The 21,854-nt window shown below is 44.5% G+C and overlaps 1 protein-coding gene across 2 annotated transcripts in view; it reads right to left on the bottom strand.

Annotated features, from left to right (window-relative positions):
• Positions 1-20,067, bottom strand: part of ETS1 (ETS proto-oncogene 1, transcription factor) — a 120,693-nt gene extending 100,626 nt beyond the window's left edge. For both annotated transcript variants that reach the window (XM_024209612.2, XM_024209611.2), the window contains exons 1-3: positions 20,001-20,067; positions 8,521-8,603; positions 2,636-2,774 (exon numbers count right to left, since the gene is read on the bottom strand). In XM_024209612.2, the coding sequence (XP_024065380.1) occupies positions 2,636-2,774; positions 8,521-8,592 (211 nt within the window). In that variant the 5' untranslated portion in view covers positions 8,593-8,603; positions 20,001-20,067. The remainder of the gene's footprint in view (positions 1-2,635; positions 2,775-8,520; positions 8,604-20,000) is intronic.
• Positions 20,068-21,854: the final 1,787 nt, after the last annotated feature.

Raw genomic sequence — 21,854 nt, forward strand, 5'->3', positions numbered from 1 at the left:
GCAGGTAAACAAACTGGCCTGGCAGGGGCTTTCCCTGAACAAGCGGTGGACCAGCTTTGAGAACCACTGGTCTAACGCACTGGAAAATCCTGCCTCTTTGCAAGTATTCAGGTTGAACATGCAATCCGAGATTCACATTGTGTCGGTTAGTGACATGAGACAGAACAAATTGCAGACATGACTATAGTATTCCCAGTCTGAACAATCTGTACAGCAAGAATTAGTCACTGATTAAATTTGTAATGACTTTCAAATTATGAATAAATTGGAGAATCTCATGCCGTTTGAGGATGGCAAAAAAGCTAAAAATGGTGATTGCATGACACTGTAATACAAGTTAAGACCCGCAGTCAGTATAACAGCCCCATGGAGCTAGGTGCTGTACAAACACTTGGTCTCTTGTCTCTTTCTAACTCGGGCTCAGCTTCACAAGCCTGTGAAAAAGAGGTAGGTGCTTCCAAGCCACAGAGACACGGTGGTGGGGAAGACACCCACTGATCACTTAGTGGTTTGACACTTTTACCTGGAAGGTCCACCTGATTTTCGGGGTTATTTCTGTGGAAGTCTGGCCTCCTGAAGTCATGGTCTAGGGACAGCAATTAGTATGGTATCACCTAAGAACCTCAATCATTGATCAAGCCCCCACTGTTCTAGATGCTGGTCAGACAATAAAAAAAAAAGACGATCCCTGCCCCCCAGAGATCAGAATCTTTTGGACAGACAGGACACACGTGGACAAGACAGACAGATGGAGCAGGGGGGACAAGAGCCCCACAAAGCGAAGAATTTGGTAGTAAAGTTGGAGTCACCGCTCATCGCTTAGCCGGACAAGATCAGATTGCGAACAGCGGATAGGCATGATGGTATATCGGAGGGCTCACCCCGTTAGTGGGACTACAACCTTCCCCTCTGAGTTAGTTGCAACACATGGTTCTGAACTAGGGGGGAGGAGGAGAAAGACTGCGGTCCTAGCTGGAGAATACTTTCATTCACAAAAAAGGAAACCAAGACCTTTGGCTCTGAAGCCATCTTAAGGAAACGCTGCTGAATTTAATAATATTCCCTAGCTCTTATGTAAATTTTCATCAGCAGGTATCAAAGAATAGGAGGTCAGTATCATTATCCCCATTTTGCAGATCAAGAAACTGAGGAACAGGGGAACTCACCCAGCAGGAGAGCCAGGAATAGACACCATGTCTCCTGAGTCCAAGTCCCATGCTCTAGCCACCTGGCCACACTGCCTTCTTATTGCCTCTTTAGTGGCATTCACCAATTATTCCGCATACCATCCCCAAGAGGTCATCCACATTTTATAGATGGGGAAAACTAGGGCACAGCATCATTAACGTGACACTGGGATTAGAACTCAGGAGCCCCAGGGTCCCACTCCTGTGTACAAAAACAATCTGTGAGGAAGTCAGTCCAGGTGGAGGATGGGCCAACTCTGTTAACCAGGCCCAGAATCACAGAGGATGTGACCAGCTGTTCATATTCAGCTTGCTCCTCAGTGCACAATCCCCTTTGCAGCCAGCAAAGACCCCATGAGGATCCTGTAGCTGCGAGGCCTGGAATTCCATCCAGCATGGAACAGAAGGGCATGTACATACTAGAGCATACTTGGCAGACACACCCCTGCAGTCACCTCCAGCAACATCACTTCACAGGAGTCCAAATCCTTGCCCTACCATTCCTCTACGTCACAAGAGACAGACTCCACGGTAAGCTACACAGATGGCAAGGGGGAGAATAGAACCCTGTCTCCCCACACACAAGCCTCTACCTCTTGAGCTAAAAGGAGAATCTCTAATTGGTCTAAATAATACTAGGGCTTTTATCTTTGTAGGCCTATCGCCACTAGAGGGAGACAGTCACAAGTTTAATGTTCACTCCAGAAGAGGGCAGCAAGACAGACTCACGCAAGACATAGTATTGGTATTACACACACTTTTTAAGCAGGGTGGCTGTGCCTGCCCCCACCCCCACCTTTTGAAAACCTGAACTCAGCAGGGACACAACAATGGGACAGACAGGGGGTTCAGCCCCTGTCTGTCCCATTGGCCCCTGACCAGAGGTGGCTGGCATGACAGAGGGGCAGCGGTGCCAGATTTCAATGAATGACACCGCAACCTGCTGCTTGCCTCTCTCTTTCCCCCTACCACACACACACACACACACACACACACTCTTGCAGTCCTGGAACCCCTGTTAGAGGCTCCATTGAGCTAGGCACCGTACAGGTATTTCAGCAAGAAAGTAAGCCCCTGTACCAAAGAATTTACAATCTTATATCAAGACAAGACCAGGGCAGAAGCCAGAGAGAGAGTTGGGTGGGAACAATAACAAGATAACATTAAGATTAAGATTGTCCAGTAAGCAGTAATTTATTGCTCAACCCAGCCTAGCCGGGGTCAGATAACAGGCTTCTATAGGCACCGCCGTAAAAGAGGAAGTTAGTACATTGAGACCAGGAGGTTGCAAAGTTCCCCCAAGAAGCTCTCCCCCCAAAGACCCAGAATGCTGCTCTTTAGATGTAAGCCATCTGCCGAATCCTACAGAGGACACAAATAAAATCCCTCCCACGCTCACAAAGGCACCTTCAACTCATCCCCCATCTTTTAGTAGAAAGTGGGCCTACCTGAGTTGTAGCGTTCTAAGCCAGTGGGCACTTCTTGAATGGCGGACTCATCCCAGACTGGGTAGCAAATCCTTTGCTGGTAGCAGGTGGACTGAAAGCCACAGCTCATCCAAGGATCTTCATAGGAATTGGCAGCACCCTGCCTCAATTACAAGGGAGAGACATCAGCTGATAAGCAGATCTAGTCAAAACATAGCACAACCGCTCCTTCCAAAAAAAAAAAAGAGGGGGGGGGCACTCATGAAAATATCTTCCGGGAGAAATTTCAAAACAGACATTTTGATCTGGAATCAACTAAAAAGATATTTTGTTTGGGGCTTTGGAAACAAAAAGGAAACAAGAACCCAGAGGGATGCAGAGTGTTCTGGGACTCTCACTGGAAAGCCCAGAATATTTTCCTGCCCACTTCTGCAGGCCTGAGAGGTTTGGAAAGTGCAGCATACAAAGCTTAAGGCTGACTCGAATCCAAACACCAAAACCTTTAGCCCTTTGCTCACAGCCCAGGACAGGCTCCAATTAGTGGGGATCCATAGCCACCAATTAATGCAGGCAGCAGAAACCCAGTGGACAGCAGCTGTGCACCCACCTCCGGCCCTCTCCCAGAAATCTCTCTCCTCGGCACTCGGTTGCCCACAGGTGCAAGCTGCGCCCCTCTTCACCCGTGGGGGAGAACTGAGCTGATATTTTGTATGCCTTTTCTCCTGCTCTCCACCTATTTTGGGGACAGAAACTAGCTGATAACATCCCTTTCTATATTCGCCCATGCTTATGGCCTCATTCGCACCACCTCATAGTCCAGCAGCCATCAGGAAGCTGCTGCCTTTTAACATCTGTTCTTCATTCCCTTTTACTACAGTCAGTTCTTTCCAAGGCACCTGGCTCTTTTCGATAGTTGGGCAGCATATTTTGAATAGTGCGGCATGTTGGGTGATTGGCCATGACCGAGGGTGCTAAGCCCTTGAAAACCTGGCCCTGAGCTCGTCTGAAAAATTGGACCCACCTGAACTAACCCTAAAAATAAAAAACTAACCCTAAGAATTACTCAGAGAGAGAAACTGTATCATGTAGAATGATTCATCTTGAAAGCACCTCAGTTGGGTATCAAGCTGGGTCATTAGAAGGTCACAAAGGCCTTTTTTTCAAAATCTGGCTTGAGACATTGTCAGCAGTTAAGAGATCACAGGTCTCTTGTCTTGAATTTCAGGACACTGAAGATAACGACATTTGGACAAATATCCCTTCCTCATTCCCTTCCTGGGGATGGTCTGTCTGCAGAAGACACCTGATCAGAAGACATCTTGGGACCCAGAGTTTTGCTTTGCTTGGGCATTAATGCTTGGTATTTCTTAGCCACGGTGCATTTCATGAGACCAACAATTAGAGCTTTGCTAATGCTGGGGGACACATTTATTCCTGAGACACGAGGGCATACAATCTGTGCCCCCTCTGCTCAGAGGTGCAGCTGCACCAGGGAAAATAATACAAGGAGGGAAGTGTGGTTTGCCACAAAGGAAGAGCAGCCTTATTCCGGCTGGGGCAAGGGTCAGTCCCTTTCCCCAGGAGAGGCACTAGGTGGTCATACCTCCCAGCTGGTCTTGACCCACCATGCTGTTGGGACTACAGAGTATGTTTCCTGGGAGAGGCAGGGTGGTTCTAGTCCTATCATGTAACCCATCTCCCAGGAACTAGGAACCCCTCATGATTATAAGCTTATTATAAGAACAATGGTTTGTCCATGCCTCAGAGTGATGGCAGGTTCCAGGGAAGAAGGCATTGGAGGGAGGGACAATCACCTGTTGAACTGGTGATATTAGGGAATGTGGAACCGATTCCATGAGGCTGTTTTTAGGAGCAGCATTGAGCCAACCAAGAACATGTTCTTCCAGGCTCAGCGGCAGTTTTAAGCCGCAATTGAAGAATTGCTCAGCCAGCTTCTGGAAAAAGGGCCGTCGTGAGCCTGGTCAGAGTCTAAAAGAGCAGGCGAGTGGGCTCAGGGCAGTGCAGCAGGGAGGGAGGCTAGACACAGCAATGGTAGGAAGTTGCAGGAAGGAGAAGATAATTTTAGATGTGACATCAGGAACGATTAGTTTGGAAACAATAATCCTAGTTCGGCTGGATAATGCTGCAGAGGCTCAATGATAGGCTGGATAAAGGACTCGAGACTAGTCACCGAGACACAATGCAGAAGTCAGCCCTCCGTCACTCTTGTGCTGCAGAGCTAGGATGGCTGTTTGCAAAGCTCTTTGAAAGGGTATACGGGCCCAGTCCCATGTGCTCAGCCCCCTCGCCTCCCAAGGACTTCAGTATCAATCAGGATTAGGCATTAAAAACACCTGATGGCTAGGAGGGTCCAGTCCAATCCTCCAACCAGGATCCTGAAGGAGACGTTTCCAGCCGTGTTATTATATCTGGTTATTTTGCAACATGACAGAACCCCTGCCTTTGATTTAGTCACTAGTCTCATCTCAACGGGGACCCAACGCATACTGCAAACCTTGGACCCTGAATGGGAGGTGCTGAGGTCTGGAAAACAGGTCTCCTCATTGTGACTGTCACTGACCTGCTGTACAACCTCAGACAAGCCACTGCCCTGCTCCGTGCCTCAGTTTCCCCTATGCCCATGAAACCCTCACATGCTATCAGGGAAACTTGCAGTCCCGTACTCCTCCCCGAGTCCCTGCAGCCATTGCCAGTGGTGGAGCTACTTCTCCTAGCAAAGTTCAGTGGCTGCTGGAAGGGGTTTCTGAAGAAGCAGTGAGGTCACAGAATGAAACTGAAATGGGCAAGAGTTGATGGACTTCTAACTACTCCCACGGGCTCCCACTAGAAACATGGGCCCCCAAGTTCCTATCCAAGAGACCACATCTAAGGGGGAGCAAGAGGGTGTGAATAGAGGAGCAATGGGCACAATGGAGCCTTCCCAGCCCATACAATTACACGGCTATTACTCAAGATAAGAGAACCAGGCCTGTTTACACAGCTAGATTGTAAAGCGGGTGGGCTGACATGCACCCTATTCCCAGAGAACTTTGATCTGCTGGCAGGGAGATTCTTGCTGGTGAAGACGAGGAAGGTTAAGAGATCAGGGTCCCTCCAGCAAAGACCCACCTACCACTAGCTCTGCACACTCTTGAACCACAGGAGGACGTCTGAGCTGACAGTCAGTAGGAGGTCTTAGCCCTGAGCTGTCGGGAACTCAATGAGCCGGAGACAAAAGGGTAAAGGAGGAGGACAAGGAGGCCAGAGGCAGTAAGAGAAAAGAAATATGGTGCTAAATTCCATGAGCAGCTACCAAAAATAGAGAAGAGTTGTTTGACGTTAGAAACATCTTGTGGTTAAGACACTGGGCTGGGACTCGGAAACCTATAGCAGAGGACAGAAACAAACCTGGATCACCCAAGTCACTTTCCCTCCATGAGACTTCACTCTCAAACTGTAGAGCAGGGATAATATTACCCTCCCCTGTAGCACTGGGGTCTGATCCGGTTACACAGGCCATTGGGCCGGTTTTAAAGCAGGCAGTCCTGCTTTTCTAAGGTTTGTCCTCCATCCGGTACTTAGAGAAACCCAGACAATGAGGGCACACCAGCAGGGGCAGGATGGAGGGCTCTTCAAAATGGCGTTCCACCGTGCGTGTGAGGCCACACCAGTGGAGTCGTGGTCACGGAGATGGGGTCACTCCATTCCAAGAAGTACGTGAATGTCCAGTATTCTGGGAAGGCATGAGTGGCCACCCTAGATCTTGGAGCTGCTCCGCGTATAGGACTCCCATCTGCCCCAGTGAGAGTGTTAAGCGGCTGCAGATTCTCCTCAGAAGGGCCGAGACCGACAAATGCTATCTGGCGCAGTGCTTACTACCATGAGTAGCGTAGTCCCGTGGAAACCATGTCAGGTGGTAAGACTTAACAGGACTGGGCCCTTGGCATGCAGCTCTGCAGGGCAGCTTAGTGCTCCACAGATGCACAATAGATATGAACCCAAGGAAGAGAGGATGTAGTAGGCTAGCAGCAGCTGTCATGGAGCCCGGCTCTTTCTCCAACAAGAGGAGCACAAGAAAGGCCCAGTTTAAGACACATGGCACATGCCCAGATACAGGAGTGTGCGCGATGAATAAACTCCAGGAGTCCGTTCTTAAGAGTAAGTAAATCTAAGATGCAAAATCAGAGTAAACAAGCATTTGACCCCAATCAAACGCTGAATCAAACCCCCACTGAAATTCACGGCAACAAGTTCTTTGGTGCCAATGGCAGCAGGATCAGGTCCTGGGTTAATGCATGGCCACAGGGTTACTCCATTCAAATAAGGCATATTTAGGTCACAGGAGGCAGGATAAGCCAGGTAACCTCCAGCGCAGTGGGAAAGAACCATGTCGTCACTTGCGATAACAGGAAAGAGAGTTTCCTTCCCCGCCTTCAGCCATCCCTAGGGCTGCCACCACCCAGGCATCTGCAGAGCACCAGTCTCTTCCACTCACACCCTGTCCCAGCTCCTTCCAGGCCATGTTCTCTCCAACACTGGCCAAACATTAACCATTTCCTTCCCACTCTGGTCCTCCTAAAACCATTTGGAGGTCAATGCAGTTCTGAGGTATCTGATCTCTGGAGCTGGTTGAAATTTTTCCAAAAAGAAAAATTTCCCCCCAAATCAGAAAAAATAAATGTAGTTTTGTTGGCGATGGGGGTTGCGGAGGATGGAGTGATGAAAGATTTTCTGTGAGGAAACATGTCAATTTCAGTTACATTTTTCAATTTTCCATCAAGGAAACAACTCCCTCCCACCCCCTGTTTCAAATCAATAGTTTGAAACTGAAATATTATTTTCTGAAGTGATCAAATAGTTTAATTTTTACATTTCTGAACAGAGATTTTTCCAGAACTTTTTGTTGTGTGAAAATTTTCACTTTTCCAAATTTGTCCCATTTTGGGATTAAAAAAAAAAATCAAAAATATTGAACTTTTCTACAAGATGGAAATTCCACTTTCCACCAGATCTGCGTAGCACCTAATTTCCCCATCCCAAATCTACAGCTTTCATGTGCCCTATCTAGGTTCCTATACTGTGCTCAGCACTGTGATAGAGGAGTGCCTGCTGATGTAATTTTAAGGTATACATCTATGCCTATGTGATAGGAATATTAGAGACACTGAGGTAGAGGGGTAGATTCTGGCCTCTGCAACAGCCTCTTTACCCCACTCCATCGGCACAAAGGAAACAGAATATCCCAGCTCAGGAACAGCTTGCAACCCTATGCAATCCCCCTATGCCACTATCATTACTATGTGCCAGCCATTGCCGTGTGCCAGTGGCTGACTGGCAAGTGTCCGCTGTACGTGGTGCTCTGGCTGTTCTAGACTGTGGAGCCATTCATAGTCACCCATACCAGGGTGTTCTATGTTCCGTATAAGGTTTCCTCGGACTGTTCCAATAAACCTAAAACCACCTTTCCCCCACCTCCTCCCAAGAAGCAGAACAGAATCTGGCCCAGAACCTTCACCCAAATTCAAATCAAATCTTGTCTGACATTTGAAAAAGCTGGGATGCCTTTAGCCCTGTCCCAGTACATGTGCATTCGTCCACGGAGGTCATAAGGATTTGGGTTAGGGCCAGCTTTGGAAGAGGAGGCACGGATACATCAAAGGTCATTATCTTAATGTTTCTGCTCTGACTCATGTAAGAATCTGTGCTCCTATGTCCAGCTCAGGTTTGCAAGCCCAAGAGGGTCAGATAAGAACTGAACATGTAGTGGCTTCTCTGAATTAAACAGTATCTCTCAACTGTTTGGCATTAGCCTGTTCTTGCTGCCAAGCAGAGTTTTTCCAGAGTCCTGCAATGCTGTGCCAAATTCCTATGGGATAAAAGAAAAATAACCCAACATCCTTCCTTACCATTACTCCTGGACGGGCCAGAGGATAAGGGGCTGGGCTTCCAATGGTTGTGTCCATGTAGTAACTCATCATCCCAGAGACACCTACAGAAACAGAAGTGGATCATTAGATGCACTGCTGAGGACGCCTGGTCTGATAGAGGAGATAGGGTTGCAGGATTAGGTCCTTAGTCATAAGAGGACTCCTTATTCACACAAGTAAATCCTATTGATCTCAATGCAAGGGAGGGTGGCAGAACTGGGGTTCAAAGGTGGAAGAGACCTATTAGGTCAGTTAGTTTATCCCCGCCATGCATACCCATGACCAATGCAGGAGCGTTCCCTACAGTATATTTTCAAGTGTCTTACCTAGTCCAGTTTTAATTGGCTCTTACGCCTGTGAAGAAATAGCAGCCTCACACAGAGGGCCCAATCCAACACACACTATCCATCGCGATCTCCAATGAAAATGGAGATTAGTTAGCAGAGCTATCATGCTGACAGGCTCCTTTTCTACCCTCCAGATGGGGATGACCTGCTTCCATGTAGGATAGAAAGAGGGAAAGGCCCAGTGTCCTCCTCCCAACGCACCCAGAGATTCCTAACATGAGCCATTCAGACAGTGATCTGCAGTGCACCAAGGTGGAATGGCATGTGACTCCCTTGCCTTCCCCATCTAGGAAAGTGAGCTGATTTCACCATGGCACAATCAGGTATCATCTAGAATACAAGGCAAACCCAGCCCCTGTGAGAAGACGCCAGTCTGACTGACAGCCTCGGCCCACAGACAACAGCAGTGAACGCTTCCCCGAGCCCTGCTGTGCCAACCACAGGCTTCAGCCATCTTCCCGAAGGACCAGCTCCAAAGGGCAGACAGCAGCTTGCTCATTCTCCAGGGCCCCTTCCCCCTCAGGCTTTTGCTGAGGGAGCCCAATTCAACACCCCTTAAAGTCAAAGGGAGTATTTCCATTGAAGTCAATGGGTCCGAGCCTTAGGTCCAATTGTGGTGGTGTTTTTATGACGTTGACACCCGTCCAGTAGAGGACTGGACTGAGACCTTCAGCTCAGCCACTGCACAGTCCAACTTCTTAGCACCACCGTAACAGCCAACCCTAACAGGTGATTTAATGATCTGATATTTATATATAGGAGTACACACAAATCTCAGGTGATATCACAGCAGTCAGAGCTACTCCAGATTTTACACTGCTTCACAGTAGCTGAGATCAGAATCTGCCCCATGTATCAAATGCACTTCATTCTTTGAGCCAATTATATCATATTTAATGTACATGTAGATATATATCCTATTCTTTATGGAGCACATTCATCTGGGGCTGCGATAGTGAAGCCAGTTTAGCCTCTGGTGAAGGTCAGACTCTTCCTGAGGGCTGCTCTAAGTTACACCCTCTGACGCACGGTTATAGCTCTTGTGGGAAAATCTCCAAGGTACAAAGTCCGCTCCGGTTCCCCCATCTCCCCTGCACTATCATGACAGAGCTCTCAGAACCATCGCTGTGCCTGGTATATACTGGCCCCTTGCACCAGGGGAGACTTTTTACCTGCCCTATGGCCCTTTTGCAGAGCTGGGGTGAAGGAGCTGAAACCTGGCTCTATGTATGTGCAAATAAAGCAGGAAATATGTGCCTCCCCTGCAATGATTTAGACTCATAGGAGAAAACATAGGGCCAACATGCTTTCCATGCCATGTGAAGCATGAGATATGTGTGTACTCAGTGTCACTTCCCCTACGTACAGAGCCTTTTGCCTGGAAGGAAACTGTAAAGAGGGAGTTGTCAGGGATTCACAGGGCTCTTTTGCAGGAAATAACGCAGGGCCAGACTGCATTACTATTTTTATAAATTTATTTATTTAAAACAAACCCATTGAGCCACTACAGGCTGTGCCGGGGAAAGCAGTCAATGGTATAACAAGTCTCCACCCTGAGAAAGCAGCAACTCCATCACCCTCTGGAGAATGTGTCATTTGATTTCTTTAAACCCCCAGCGCTACAATTGTCTAGCTAGACAATTGTAACCAGAAACTCTGAACCCTATTCTCCCTTGATTTCAGATTTACTCCTGATTTGCACTTTATGTTCTTTCTCTTGCTCAGAGCCGTGCCTAATCTGCGCTAACCCTAAAAGGTGCTGTGACTCAAGGGACAATTCCTCCCTGCTTGTCCCTTGCTTTTGAGAGGTGGATAGTAATCTATTGCCGGCTAACAGCAGCAGCAAATGGTAATCCCCTCTATACGGTCTGACCAGCAGGTGAGACAGAGGAGCCAAAGTTCTGGCCTTTCCCCATTCCACCCCATTCATCTGCCTATATTTTTCAACTCTGCCTCAAACCTGCTAGTATTTGACTCCCAGTAATCAAAACATGCAGGAAGTGACCAAAACACGAAACACCTGTATTTTGTTGTGTCACGCCATAATTTATGGACAATGGGTTTTTATTATAGCTGGCAGGATCACTTTCCTTAAAAGTCCCCCCCCCCCCGTCACTCTGTGAATTAAACAATTTAACAGAAAACTGGAAAAACAAATTTGTTTGTTACATGCAACAATAAAGTTCTTCCCGCTCCCCCTCATGTGTCATAAGTGAAGTTTGAACTAGAGTTGGTCAAAATAAGCCAATTTTTTTAATGCAAGATTTTTTAAAGGGTTCCCCCCCCCAAAAAAAAAGTTTCCTGCAAAAGATTCTGTTTTCTAATGAAAAAACAAACCCCGCAAATTTGTTTTGAATAAGGATTTGTAAGTAAAAAGTAAGTTTCTATCCCTTGTGGCTGTGGGAAAAGCTTCACGATGTGACACCAGTGCACCCTAAAGGCTCCAAAAGCTGAAGGCAAATAAAAATCTATTATTTTAAAGCCAATGTCATGATATTTTGGTGAGCCTGACTCATGATGTTTGAACATTGGCAAGACTGACATCATGACATGACTCCATACTTGTAAAACTAAAAGGGCTTTTTATTAACAGAACCATTTACAGAAATGTTACAACTGATATTCTAGCCATGTGCACACAGACTGACTTCCAAGACTGGTGCATCCTCCCAACTCTTCTCTCCAGCAAACTGTGCTCTTCCCTCTAAGTTCCACGCAGGTTGCTACAGTGAGATATTTTTTGTGCTGTGAACATCACTGAAATCAAAACTGTTGGAAAGGGTCAGTTTTGATGAATTTCTGTTTGAAAATTTTTGGAAAAAGAGGTTCAAAAGTGTCAATACATCCCATTTCAGTGTTTTCTAAATGAAAAGTTCTGATTTTGGTTGAAAATGACTTTCAAAAAGTAAGTTAATTCACAATAAAAAAATGTACAAAGAGAAATGGAAAGGAACATTTTGATTGACCTCATCCAATTTTTTTCTTTTGGGGGTTTGTGAAAAGTTTTGAGATTTTGATTTCTCAATCACAATTCAGGACACAAAGTATTTTTGAAATCCTGAAAATTCTTGCGAGATGGGAAAAAATCGTTTCCTGCACAGTTCTATAAAATACTCTGTATCTAGTTATCAGTCCAACCTCTCACTGGGCTTACTCCAATGACTTGGTATCTTAGAGATTTACACACCATCTTCCCAGTCCGGGACTGCCTCACTGCTAAGCACTCGGGAGCTCATTGCTGAACACTGTTATAAGTGATCAGCCAAGGTCTCTCACCAGTCATCATGCCTATAAATTAAGGCACTTCAGGTTCTTCATCAACATGAGCAAGGTAACAATAAACAGGGATCAAGAGACCAGGGCACTGTCCCAGAAAAATTCCATTGTGAGAAGATCAGAAAGTGATTTGCGCACGTGTCCCGAGGATCTGAGTGAAATAACATTTTGGCCTTTGCTACATGAGGCAGTTGCAATGGTTTAACTAATGGGGTGAATTTAAATAGATTTAGCTAAACAGATGCAAATCCCAGTTTGAACCATCCTGCCCACCCAGATCCCTTGTTTCAGAGTGGTTGTAGTTTGGCTTAGACAGATTCCTAACCTTAAACTGGGACAACTTTCTTATGTTGACAGGGTCTCTGTCTCTCTTGCTGTAAGGTAAAAATGACATTGCCAAATAGGTCACTTCCCAAAATAGAATAGACTTTGCAAAACAAAGGCATAAAGAAATAGGAGATCAGCGGGCTCAAGCTGTCTCTACAGAGACCCTTTAAGTAATGTGCATGTGTCCTGGAGCAGAGACACATTTGATTAAAACAGCAGTACCAACTAGAAGTTGCCTTTCCTTGCTTTGCAGCTAGCACAATAGGAAAATGTTTCCTGAACAAGACCGCTACCTCTTAGCCACACAGACGCTCAAGAACTGATTTCATTGCTCACTGAATATCATTTGCATTTTTCTCTGGTTACCTTTGCTGTTTGAGCCTTCCAGTAATGCGCTACACTCTGTTACCTGCTACAGCCAGTAGTGGCCAGTCCTGGGGTTATGCATTCATAAGCACTCCGATAGCACTGAACCAACACTGACAGCCAAGACAAGGTTACATGTGATGTTCTTTTGTGTGATTTTGCATTACAAGCTCCAAACATCCAAAAATCATGAGTTGGGCTCCAAAAATAAAAAAATATATTTTTTTGTAAACAAAAATCCTGAGAATTTTAAGCCACGTACATATGGGGTTCTTTCTCCTTGCCTTCTGGTTTTTGAGCCTTTGGGATGCACTTGGGTCATATTTTCAAGCTTTCCTCTGTGGCCAGGAAGGATAGCAACTTTCAGCTTTCGTTTAACAAAATCAAAAAGTAAGCTGAGTTCTCATGACTCTAGAATCCAGGGCTTTAAGAAAAACACCAATTATCTCAAGACTTGTGATAAAGTCACCAGAGTTGGCAAAACTGCATTTCACTCAGATCATCCCATAGCACCAATTAAATGCTCCTAGCCACCACGGGCCATAATATTGGCCTCGGAAGTTTTACAATAAGGATGGTCTATTTTTTTTATTTGAGATTCTATTCAGGACTTATACCGTGCCCACCACCATGGTATCAGAGCTTGAAGAGCACTGCTATTTGTTTTTCTTCTGCCAAAAAGATTTCAGTTCCCCAATTAGGGATCAGACATACCATGTGACTTAGGTCACCAATCACATACCCCAAGTTTGACTTCCTTTCCCTAACGTGTCCAGATCCATGATCTATGGGCAGGCTCAAAAATTTCAGTGAGGCAGTATATTCCACCCGCTGAGGGAACTCCTGACCCAACTGAAGTCTATACAAGTTTTAACATTTACTCCCAAGATTTCATCCAATATTTTTAGCCATCTGCATCTACACTGAATGAGTTAATTGAGAATTGAAATTTGATCTGTACCAAAGGATCTGTATGTTGTAGAACTGGTTAAAAGGGGGGAAAGGAAATCAATTTGGGGGTGGGGGAGAGAAATCAATATTTAGAAGTTGTACCATTTTGAACCTTATGAAACAGGAACCATGTTTTGGTTACTTTGCAAAAAAAAATGAAGTTTTAAAAATGTGTATTCTCTCCCCCTTTTCTCCATTTTGCAAGTGTGAGCAATAAAATAAGTGTCCAACTTTTGCAGTTGCATTTTTTCCCTTTTGCCAGTCTGTAACTTTTCCAGAGTTGAGAATGTTTTGGAAAATTGCAGAGTAGCAAAAAGAAATTTTGAAAAGGGGGGAAGATTCCCCTTCACATATGGAAATGAGGTATGACAAGCACTTTTATACCAGTGTAACTGTACCCACAAAAGGATGCGGGGGGGGGGAGGTTGGTCCACTTAGCACTGCTGCATAGTTAAACGGTACAACTTGTGTGTTTAGATGAGGCTTCAGAGTTGATGTTCTTACACTAGGTGAATGAATGTTGTGAGTGATAAGAGTTACCTTAGCAAGCTAAGCTTACTGATCCTTCGGCTATGCAAGATAGGAAGCAGACATTAAGGAGCGTGTGGTGATTTGGGGGGGATTTCACCTGGACCATGGAAGATCTTTTAGAGGAAGGCAGGTGAACAGGTTCTGTATCTTCATAGGGATCTACCAAAACTATGCCCACAGGGAATGAGCCCCTGGGATGGAACAGTAAGGAGAGCAGCAGGAGGCAGGAGTATTTGCATGGCTGCAGAAAGGAAGCTCCTGAGTGCTTTGTCCAGGCTAATTTTTAAGGACTCCGCTGATAGAGCTTCCACCTCTTCCCGTAGGAATTTTTTCCACAGCCCTAATACATCTCACTGTCAACAAGTATCTCTGATATTCAGGTTATATTTTTTCCCCTTTAGTTTCCTCTCATACGACCCTAAATAATTCCTCTTGTTCCTGGGAGTTTACTTCCTGTAGATACAATTAGATGGTTTTTATGGCCACTCAGGCAACTTTCAGCTGGACTAAATTTTACCCGCAATTACACTGGTGTAACTGCAGAGTAACTTTGCTGATAGCAATGGAATTACACCACAGTATCGGAGAACCAAAGTTGGGGGAATACTATTTTTTAAAAAAAGTGTTCACAAACATTTGGTTGAATTGCCTAGTAGAATACCTATGCTATTATTTGAACAGACATATACTCTATTTTTATTCTCCTGTTTCTGCTTCTTGATTGGAGGACTGAAGCTTGATGAATGTCATTATGCGACCAATCACATACACAAATAATGATTAGCCCCAAAGTCAAACTGCAAACTTTCCATGGAAGTTGAGTGAGTTATTCAAGAAATGCCAAATACTGGAGCTGGTTGAAATTTTTCAACTTAAAAAACAAAACGAACAAACCAACCCACCCCGAAATTAAAAAAAAACCACACACACACATACACACAAAAACTTTTCCACCAATAAAAGGGAACAATATACAAATTCCCATAGGGAAAAAATGTCATTTTCAACTATATTTTTAGATGGGAAATTTATAAACTAATGAAAAAATTGGTTTCATTTAGACTTGCATTTTTCCTTTAGTTTCAGTTTTCAGAAAATTGAATCAAAATTAAAAATGGTCAAATTAAAATTATTTCATTGCAAAGTTTCCTGTGACAAAGCTTGCTAGCAAAAATGATTGGTCCTAAATTTCTTAGGGTTAAAAGAAATCACACCAAAACAAGTTTTGACCAGCTCTAACACACATCTTTGCAGAAGACAGTCACAAAAATATAAATATATAGATATATAATGGTCTAAATTAATTTATTTTTAAAATAACAATTCTTGTGTGTTCTTAGAAATTACTATACTCATTTTAAAGATGGAGAAACTGAAGCACAAAGAAATTAAGTGACTTGCCCAAGGTCACCTAGCAGGTCAGTGATAGAGCCAGGGATAGAAGCCAAGTATTCTGGGTCCCAGTATTATGTCCTCTCCATTAAGCACACTGCCTTTCAACCAGGGCCGGCGCAACCCATTAGGCGACCGCGCTACAATTTGGGGGGCGGCGACCGCGGCAGTATTTTGGTGGTGGGACCTTCTGCCGCCTCTGTGGGGGGCGGCATTTCAGGGCGGGACCTTCCGCCGCGTAGGGCGGCAGAAAAGCTGGCAGCGCTCCTGCTTTCAACCCAATTTGTGACTCAGCCCATGTCTAGCTTCTGGGTCACAGACCTATGCTCAGACCTTGCCTCTCCCATAGGTTCAATACCCTGCAGTCATAGGGCTGGTGGGCCATTTAAGGTGCCCACAGAGCATAGCAATGGCAGAGCAACAGAACAGAATTGGTGAGCTTCTGTCTTTCCCTCTCTGTAAATTAAAAGGATTCCCATCCTGGCCTTTGCCTCATAAGCACTGATAGATGGGGAACGGGATAGGATGGGGGCAGGGGAATTTAGCAGCCACAGCCAAACGTTTTTAATCTTGAGTCCAACCATCATTAAAAACCAAGAGGAACTCAAACAAAGTAAGTGGGCTCAGCTGACTGGCTGACCCAAGGGTACTTAGTTATTGCCACTGGGTTTTTGTAGTAAGCAATAATTTATCATCATTGGGGAAAGATAGCCTGTGGAAGTGACATTCTTCTGCAGTACTTTTAACCCTCGAAATGCTGGCATTTTCCAGGCTGCCTGCCAATTTAAAACGTAGGGCAAAGTGTGTCTATAGAGCCAATAATACATCATACACCTGTTCAGTTTATCAATCTTGGGCATTGATTTAAAAAATAAGATCGTAGCAACGAAGGGCTTGGATGGAATATGGACAACAGGAGGGAGAGTTCTTGGTTTGCTGCAGAGAAAACAATTTATAAGACATTTCTTTAATAACCTTCTTCCTCAGTTATCCTTTGATGCCATCGTAGTTTCTCTCATTAATATTTAGTACTTTTCATCTGATAACCTCAAAGCTCATGTATTTTTATAAAAATCTCTAACCTAGAACATGTTACATACAATTTACTGGGGGGAAACCGATGCATGGAATATTCTAGTGCAAACTCTTCAAGACAGGTGTTTGCAGCACAAATATACTGTCCCTATCACGCTTCTAACAAGGATTAAATGACTTGACCAAGGACATACAGCAACTCAGTGAGAGAGCCCAGGTATCTTGACTCCCATGCGCCTGTCCTAATCATTACAATATGAAATTATGATGTCAGTTGGTTGATCATTCCTTTAACAGGTTTTTCCACCACAGAGAGGTTCCTGAAGGGACGGTTTGTACAACAGTCTCTGCTCCGATGCAGAGTAAAGTCATTTTTGTAGTAGGGGGCTAGAACTTAATGTGGCACCATAACATCCTGCACCCCTTACAGGACAAATTGTAGCTTTAGCCTAAGCCAAGATGAGCAAATCCCGGCACACGTCTCTCTTCCTCCCCCTCCTTTTGGAAAAAGTGCCCTCTGGTTAAGAATTCTCATATTCTATACCCAGCTCATTAGCCTTTGACAAAATTACTAGTCTGCAGCTAATTCCATAATTTGATTTGAATAGTGGCCCCATTAACAGGGCTGCAAGCCAGTTGGTAAGCTGACAGCTGGAGGTCATTTCAAGGGCACCTAACACTAGCCAAACAGTTTGCTGATTAGGGCAAGCACCTACCCCAAAGAGGTTGCTGCTGTTACATCTCTCGCAGCTGCTATATATGAAATTACAGGAAGATGTGAATGGGGGAGGGGAGCAGTGAGGTCACTTGTTATTCCACTTACAGTGTTTCCAGCAATGAAACAGATGATTGAAAAGAAAACATCATGGGCCAGATCCTCAGCTGGTGTAAATTGACAATTCCTTTGTGGGGCTAAGTTGGTTTTCAGCTGCCAAGGATCTGGCTGGATGAACAAGATGCAGTTGCTAAATGCAGAGGAAGGATGATCCAGTGGGTAAGAGGGCTACCCTGGGACTTGCAGAACCCACGTTCAGTTTCCTACTCTGCCACAGATTGGAGAAAGTCATTTGGGCCAGATTGTTAGAAGTATTTAAATGCCTCAAGGCATCTAGTGGGCTTTTGAAAAGTGCCTAACTCATGAGAGTGAGTGGGATTTTCGAGAGCAACTGACTCCCATGAGTTAGGCGCTTTTGACAATTCCTCTCTGCATCTCTGGGCACTTAAATACCAGTCTTTCTGTGCCTCAGTTTCCCATTTACACATTTGGGATAATAGCACTTCCCAACCTCACAGGGATGAAAAGAGACTTGGGGATGAGGGTAAATAATAGGCTGAACACACGCTCCCAGGGTGACACTGTGGCCAGAAGATTTAATGAGATCCCAGGATGCATAAACAGGAATCTTAAGTAGGAGTAGAGGGGTTATTTTACCTTTGTATTTGCACTGGTGCAACTGCAATATTGTGTCTAGGTCTGATGCCCACAATTCAAGAAGGAGGTTGATAAATTGGGGAGGGTTCAGAGAAGAACCACCGGAATGATTAAAGGATTGGGAAGCAAGCCTTATAGTGACAGACTCAAGGTTCTCAATCTATTTAGCTTAACAAAGAGAAGGTTAAGGTGGTGACTTGGTTACAGGTTGTAAGTACCTACATGGGAAACAAATATTTAATAATGGGCTCTTCAATCAGCAGAGAAAGGTACAACATGATCCAACAGCTGGAAGTTGAAGCTAGACAAATTCATACTGAAATAAGGAGTACATTTTTTAAGGGTGAGGGTAAGTTGGTCCATTTGTTAATTACTAAGGGTCATAATGGATTCTCCATCACTGACCATTTTTAAATCAAGATTGGGATAGTTTTCTAAAAGCTCTGCTTCAGGGATTATTTGGGGGCAGTTCTCTGGCCTGTGTTATACAGGAGGTCAGACTAGATTATCACAATGGCCTCGGAGTCTATGAATCTAGCTATATTGTGAGGATCAATACATCAAAGGTTGAAAGGTGCCCAGATAAGTACCAAAGATAGATACATGCATCTAGAAGCAATCTGACCAGGATGAAAGTGAGAGCTCTGAGCCATAACTGGTTAAACTATTGAAGCACCAAGACTTTCATAATAAAAAAATCAAAGCCACTGAGCAATCCGTGCTCTGGCCAGCATTTCCTGTTGTTTAAAGCGAACGTTCCCAAATTTGCTTTGGCAGAAAGTTTTTTAAAATGACAGAAAAAAAAAGATCAAGAACATAATAAAGACAGCACTGAATAAACACCCACCAGTAAACCCCCTCTGGATCCAACCCCCTCTCCCTGAAGGTATCAGATGGCAGAGTGAGAGCCAATGGGACCTTAATAGCAAATTAGTGGCCACATGCAAAGCATCAAATTAAAGACTAATGGAAACATGGAAGGCCTGACTCTGCATTTCTCGGGGGCTCAAAGCTCCCAGTGACTTCCAAAGAGCCAGCGGGAGTGCTGGTTATGCAAAGGATGCAGGCTTGCGTCCTTAATGATGAGGAATTGCAATCCTGCACCTACAAAGCCCAACAGCCTTTCCTGCCACTCACTGTTCCCAACTTCAGTTGCTTTCGGAAGCAGAGAACCAAAGCTGGCACACATCTGGTTGTTTTCCAGCCCATCTTCAGTCTCGAGGATATTTTAAGGCACACTACTATTGTGATTTGTAATGTGATGTGGGAAAGGGGTTGGAAGCAATGTTTCCTGCAAAGATATAAATGGCCAAATTATTCGCTGGTGGAAATCAGAGTCAGTGGAGTTACACTGATTTACACCAGATGAAAATTTGATATTAAACATTTTGCTGTCCCCCTCCCCCTTCCCTTTAGAACAAAACTCTTTAGCCTGCTGAACAAAAAACAACCATGCATATGATTAATGAAAATAAAATTGAATTCAACCGTCTGTCTTTAACTGCAACTTTGCTCCAATACAGTGTCATCAGTAATGCCAAGAAACAACTTTCCGCCCCAGACAAGTCAACAGTAATATTCTCTGAAACTCGTTTAATACAAAAAGTATTTTTAAAGGACCCCCAAAACACCCGGATTGAATCATAAATATTTGCTGATTACATCAAATGAATTAAATTGCTAATGAAAAGAGAAGGAGTAAATATCCTAGCAGGTCACCAGGAAAGTAGAGAGCCTGAAAATTAACATAGGTAAATAACAATCCAAATAGAGTTTAGCATAGAATCCTGAGCTTTACTTACTATTTGTCTGAAAGACCAGAGAAAAGAGTTGTGTCCTCCACAGCTTCCCACACTTGTCTAAGGTCTCTTGCCAACTACCTGGTGAAATCCTCTGCACCAGTGCTAAAGAGGATGGAAATACCATAATGTTTCTAGCAGGGCCGCCTATCAAATAGAAAGGGGGTGTGGTCAGGACAGCAAGCCAGGGGCGGCTGGAAAAGGCCAGCTCTGAACTAGGCTCTGACACAGCACCAACAGCAGGGAAGCTGCCAGATGTGATTACCCACAATGTGAACTCGTTAAAATCCAACTTCTGTTCGTTATAATCAGAGAAAGCCTCTGTCCGAATCAGTTGCCAGTGTTCTGTGGGGGGGACTGTGATATTTGCCTTTGGTGATTTGGATCCTTGGAAATCCTTCACATATTTTAATAAAACAAATTAGCTGAGGATCTCCAAGCACTTTACAAGTATTAGTCACTTAAGCTTCCCAGCATCCCTGTAAGGTATTAGTGCACCCATGAGGCAGAGGGACTGAGTGTACACAGCAAAACATTTCCACATTTGAATTTTTAAGTGAATTTGCTTCAAATGTGTTCCAATACCATGATGATGGGCATTACTATAAGGGGCTGAAAGTAGACTGAATAGATTTTTACTACAGACAATTTTTTCCTATGTGTCTGGCTGGCAGGTCTTGCCCCCATGCTCAGGGTCTAACTGATTGCCATATCTGGGGTTAGCAAGGAATTTTCCCCCTGGTCAGATTGGCAGAGACCCTGGGGGGTGGAGTTGCCTTCCTCTGCAGCATGGGGCACAGGTCACTTGCTGATATGAACTAGAGTAAATAGTGGATTCTCTGTAACTTTAAGTCTTTACATCAAGATTTGAGGATATGACTAACACAGTCAGAGGTTATGGGCCTATTTCAGGAGTGGGTGGGTGAGGTTCTGTGGCCTGCGATATGCAGGACTAGGTGATCATGATGGTCCCTTCTGGCCTTAAAGTCTATGAGGCTTTTGTTAGTTTCCTCTGAATATTCTTAGGCAAGTTTACTTGCTGGAATATTTGCAGAAGTGGCCAGTTTTAAACCAAGATTGCGGAATACTCATGGGAAATGAATTTTGAATGTACAGTTAATTATTGACATTGGAAATCCAAATTTAACAGTTATCCTTATCCAATCAGGGAACAGAAATATGCTATGTGACTCAAGTGTCTGGTCAAAGAAGCCTGGATATTGCATGCTCACAACAAATTGCATAAGAGCAAGCTGCAAACCAAGCATTCTTTGCAGAAATTATTCAGGGAAAAAATTCTATCTATAGGTGGGTTTTATTGCATCCATCACCATAGCATCTAATTGCTTTCCAGGGCATTAAATACGCAAAGTGAAGCCCCTAGCGGACTTTATGGCATCTCTTGCTCTTCCTGCTTCCCTGAGGCACTGCTTCTCGGAGTCGCTGCTTACTCAAATAAATACAGAGGCTTATTTACAAAGGTATTTAGGTATCTACAGATGCAGATAGGTACCTAGTGGGGTTTTCAATCTGCATCTTTAGTCATCTAAATACCTTTGTAAATCGGGCCCCCATAATCTTTTGATTTTTTTTTTAAAGTTATGGGTGAAGTTTCTGTGAATAATGAATAAATTCTAGAAATCTGCTGATCTCAAAAGTTTTCCACGATCTTGGGCCAAAGTCCCATGAGGATGATTGTAACCATGAGATTTCAGGCACACCAATCAGGATCAGAAAATCAGCTCCTTTGGGGTTTTGATCCAATTGGGAGCCAAAACCACAGGTGCAGGTTCAGAAATTCAAATCTAACACCTCCCCTAACCCCCCAAATTCTAAGGGACTCCATTTCAAGGTTCC

Source organism: Terrapene carolina, unplaced genomic scaffold (assembly GCF_002925995.2).
Source record: "Terrapene carolina triunguis isolate 2854851 unplaced genomic scaffold, T_m_triunguis-2.0 Scaffold374, whole genome shotgun sequence".
Classification (NCBI taxonomy): Eukaryota; Metazoa; Chordata; order Testudines; family Emydidae; genus Terrapene; species Terrapene triunguis.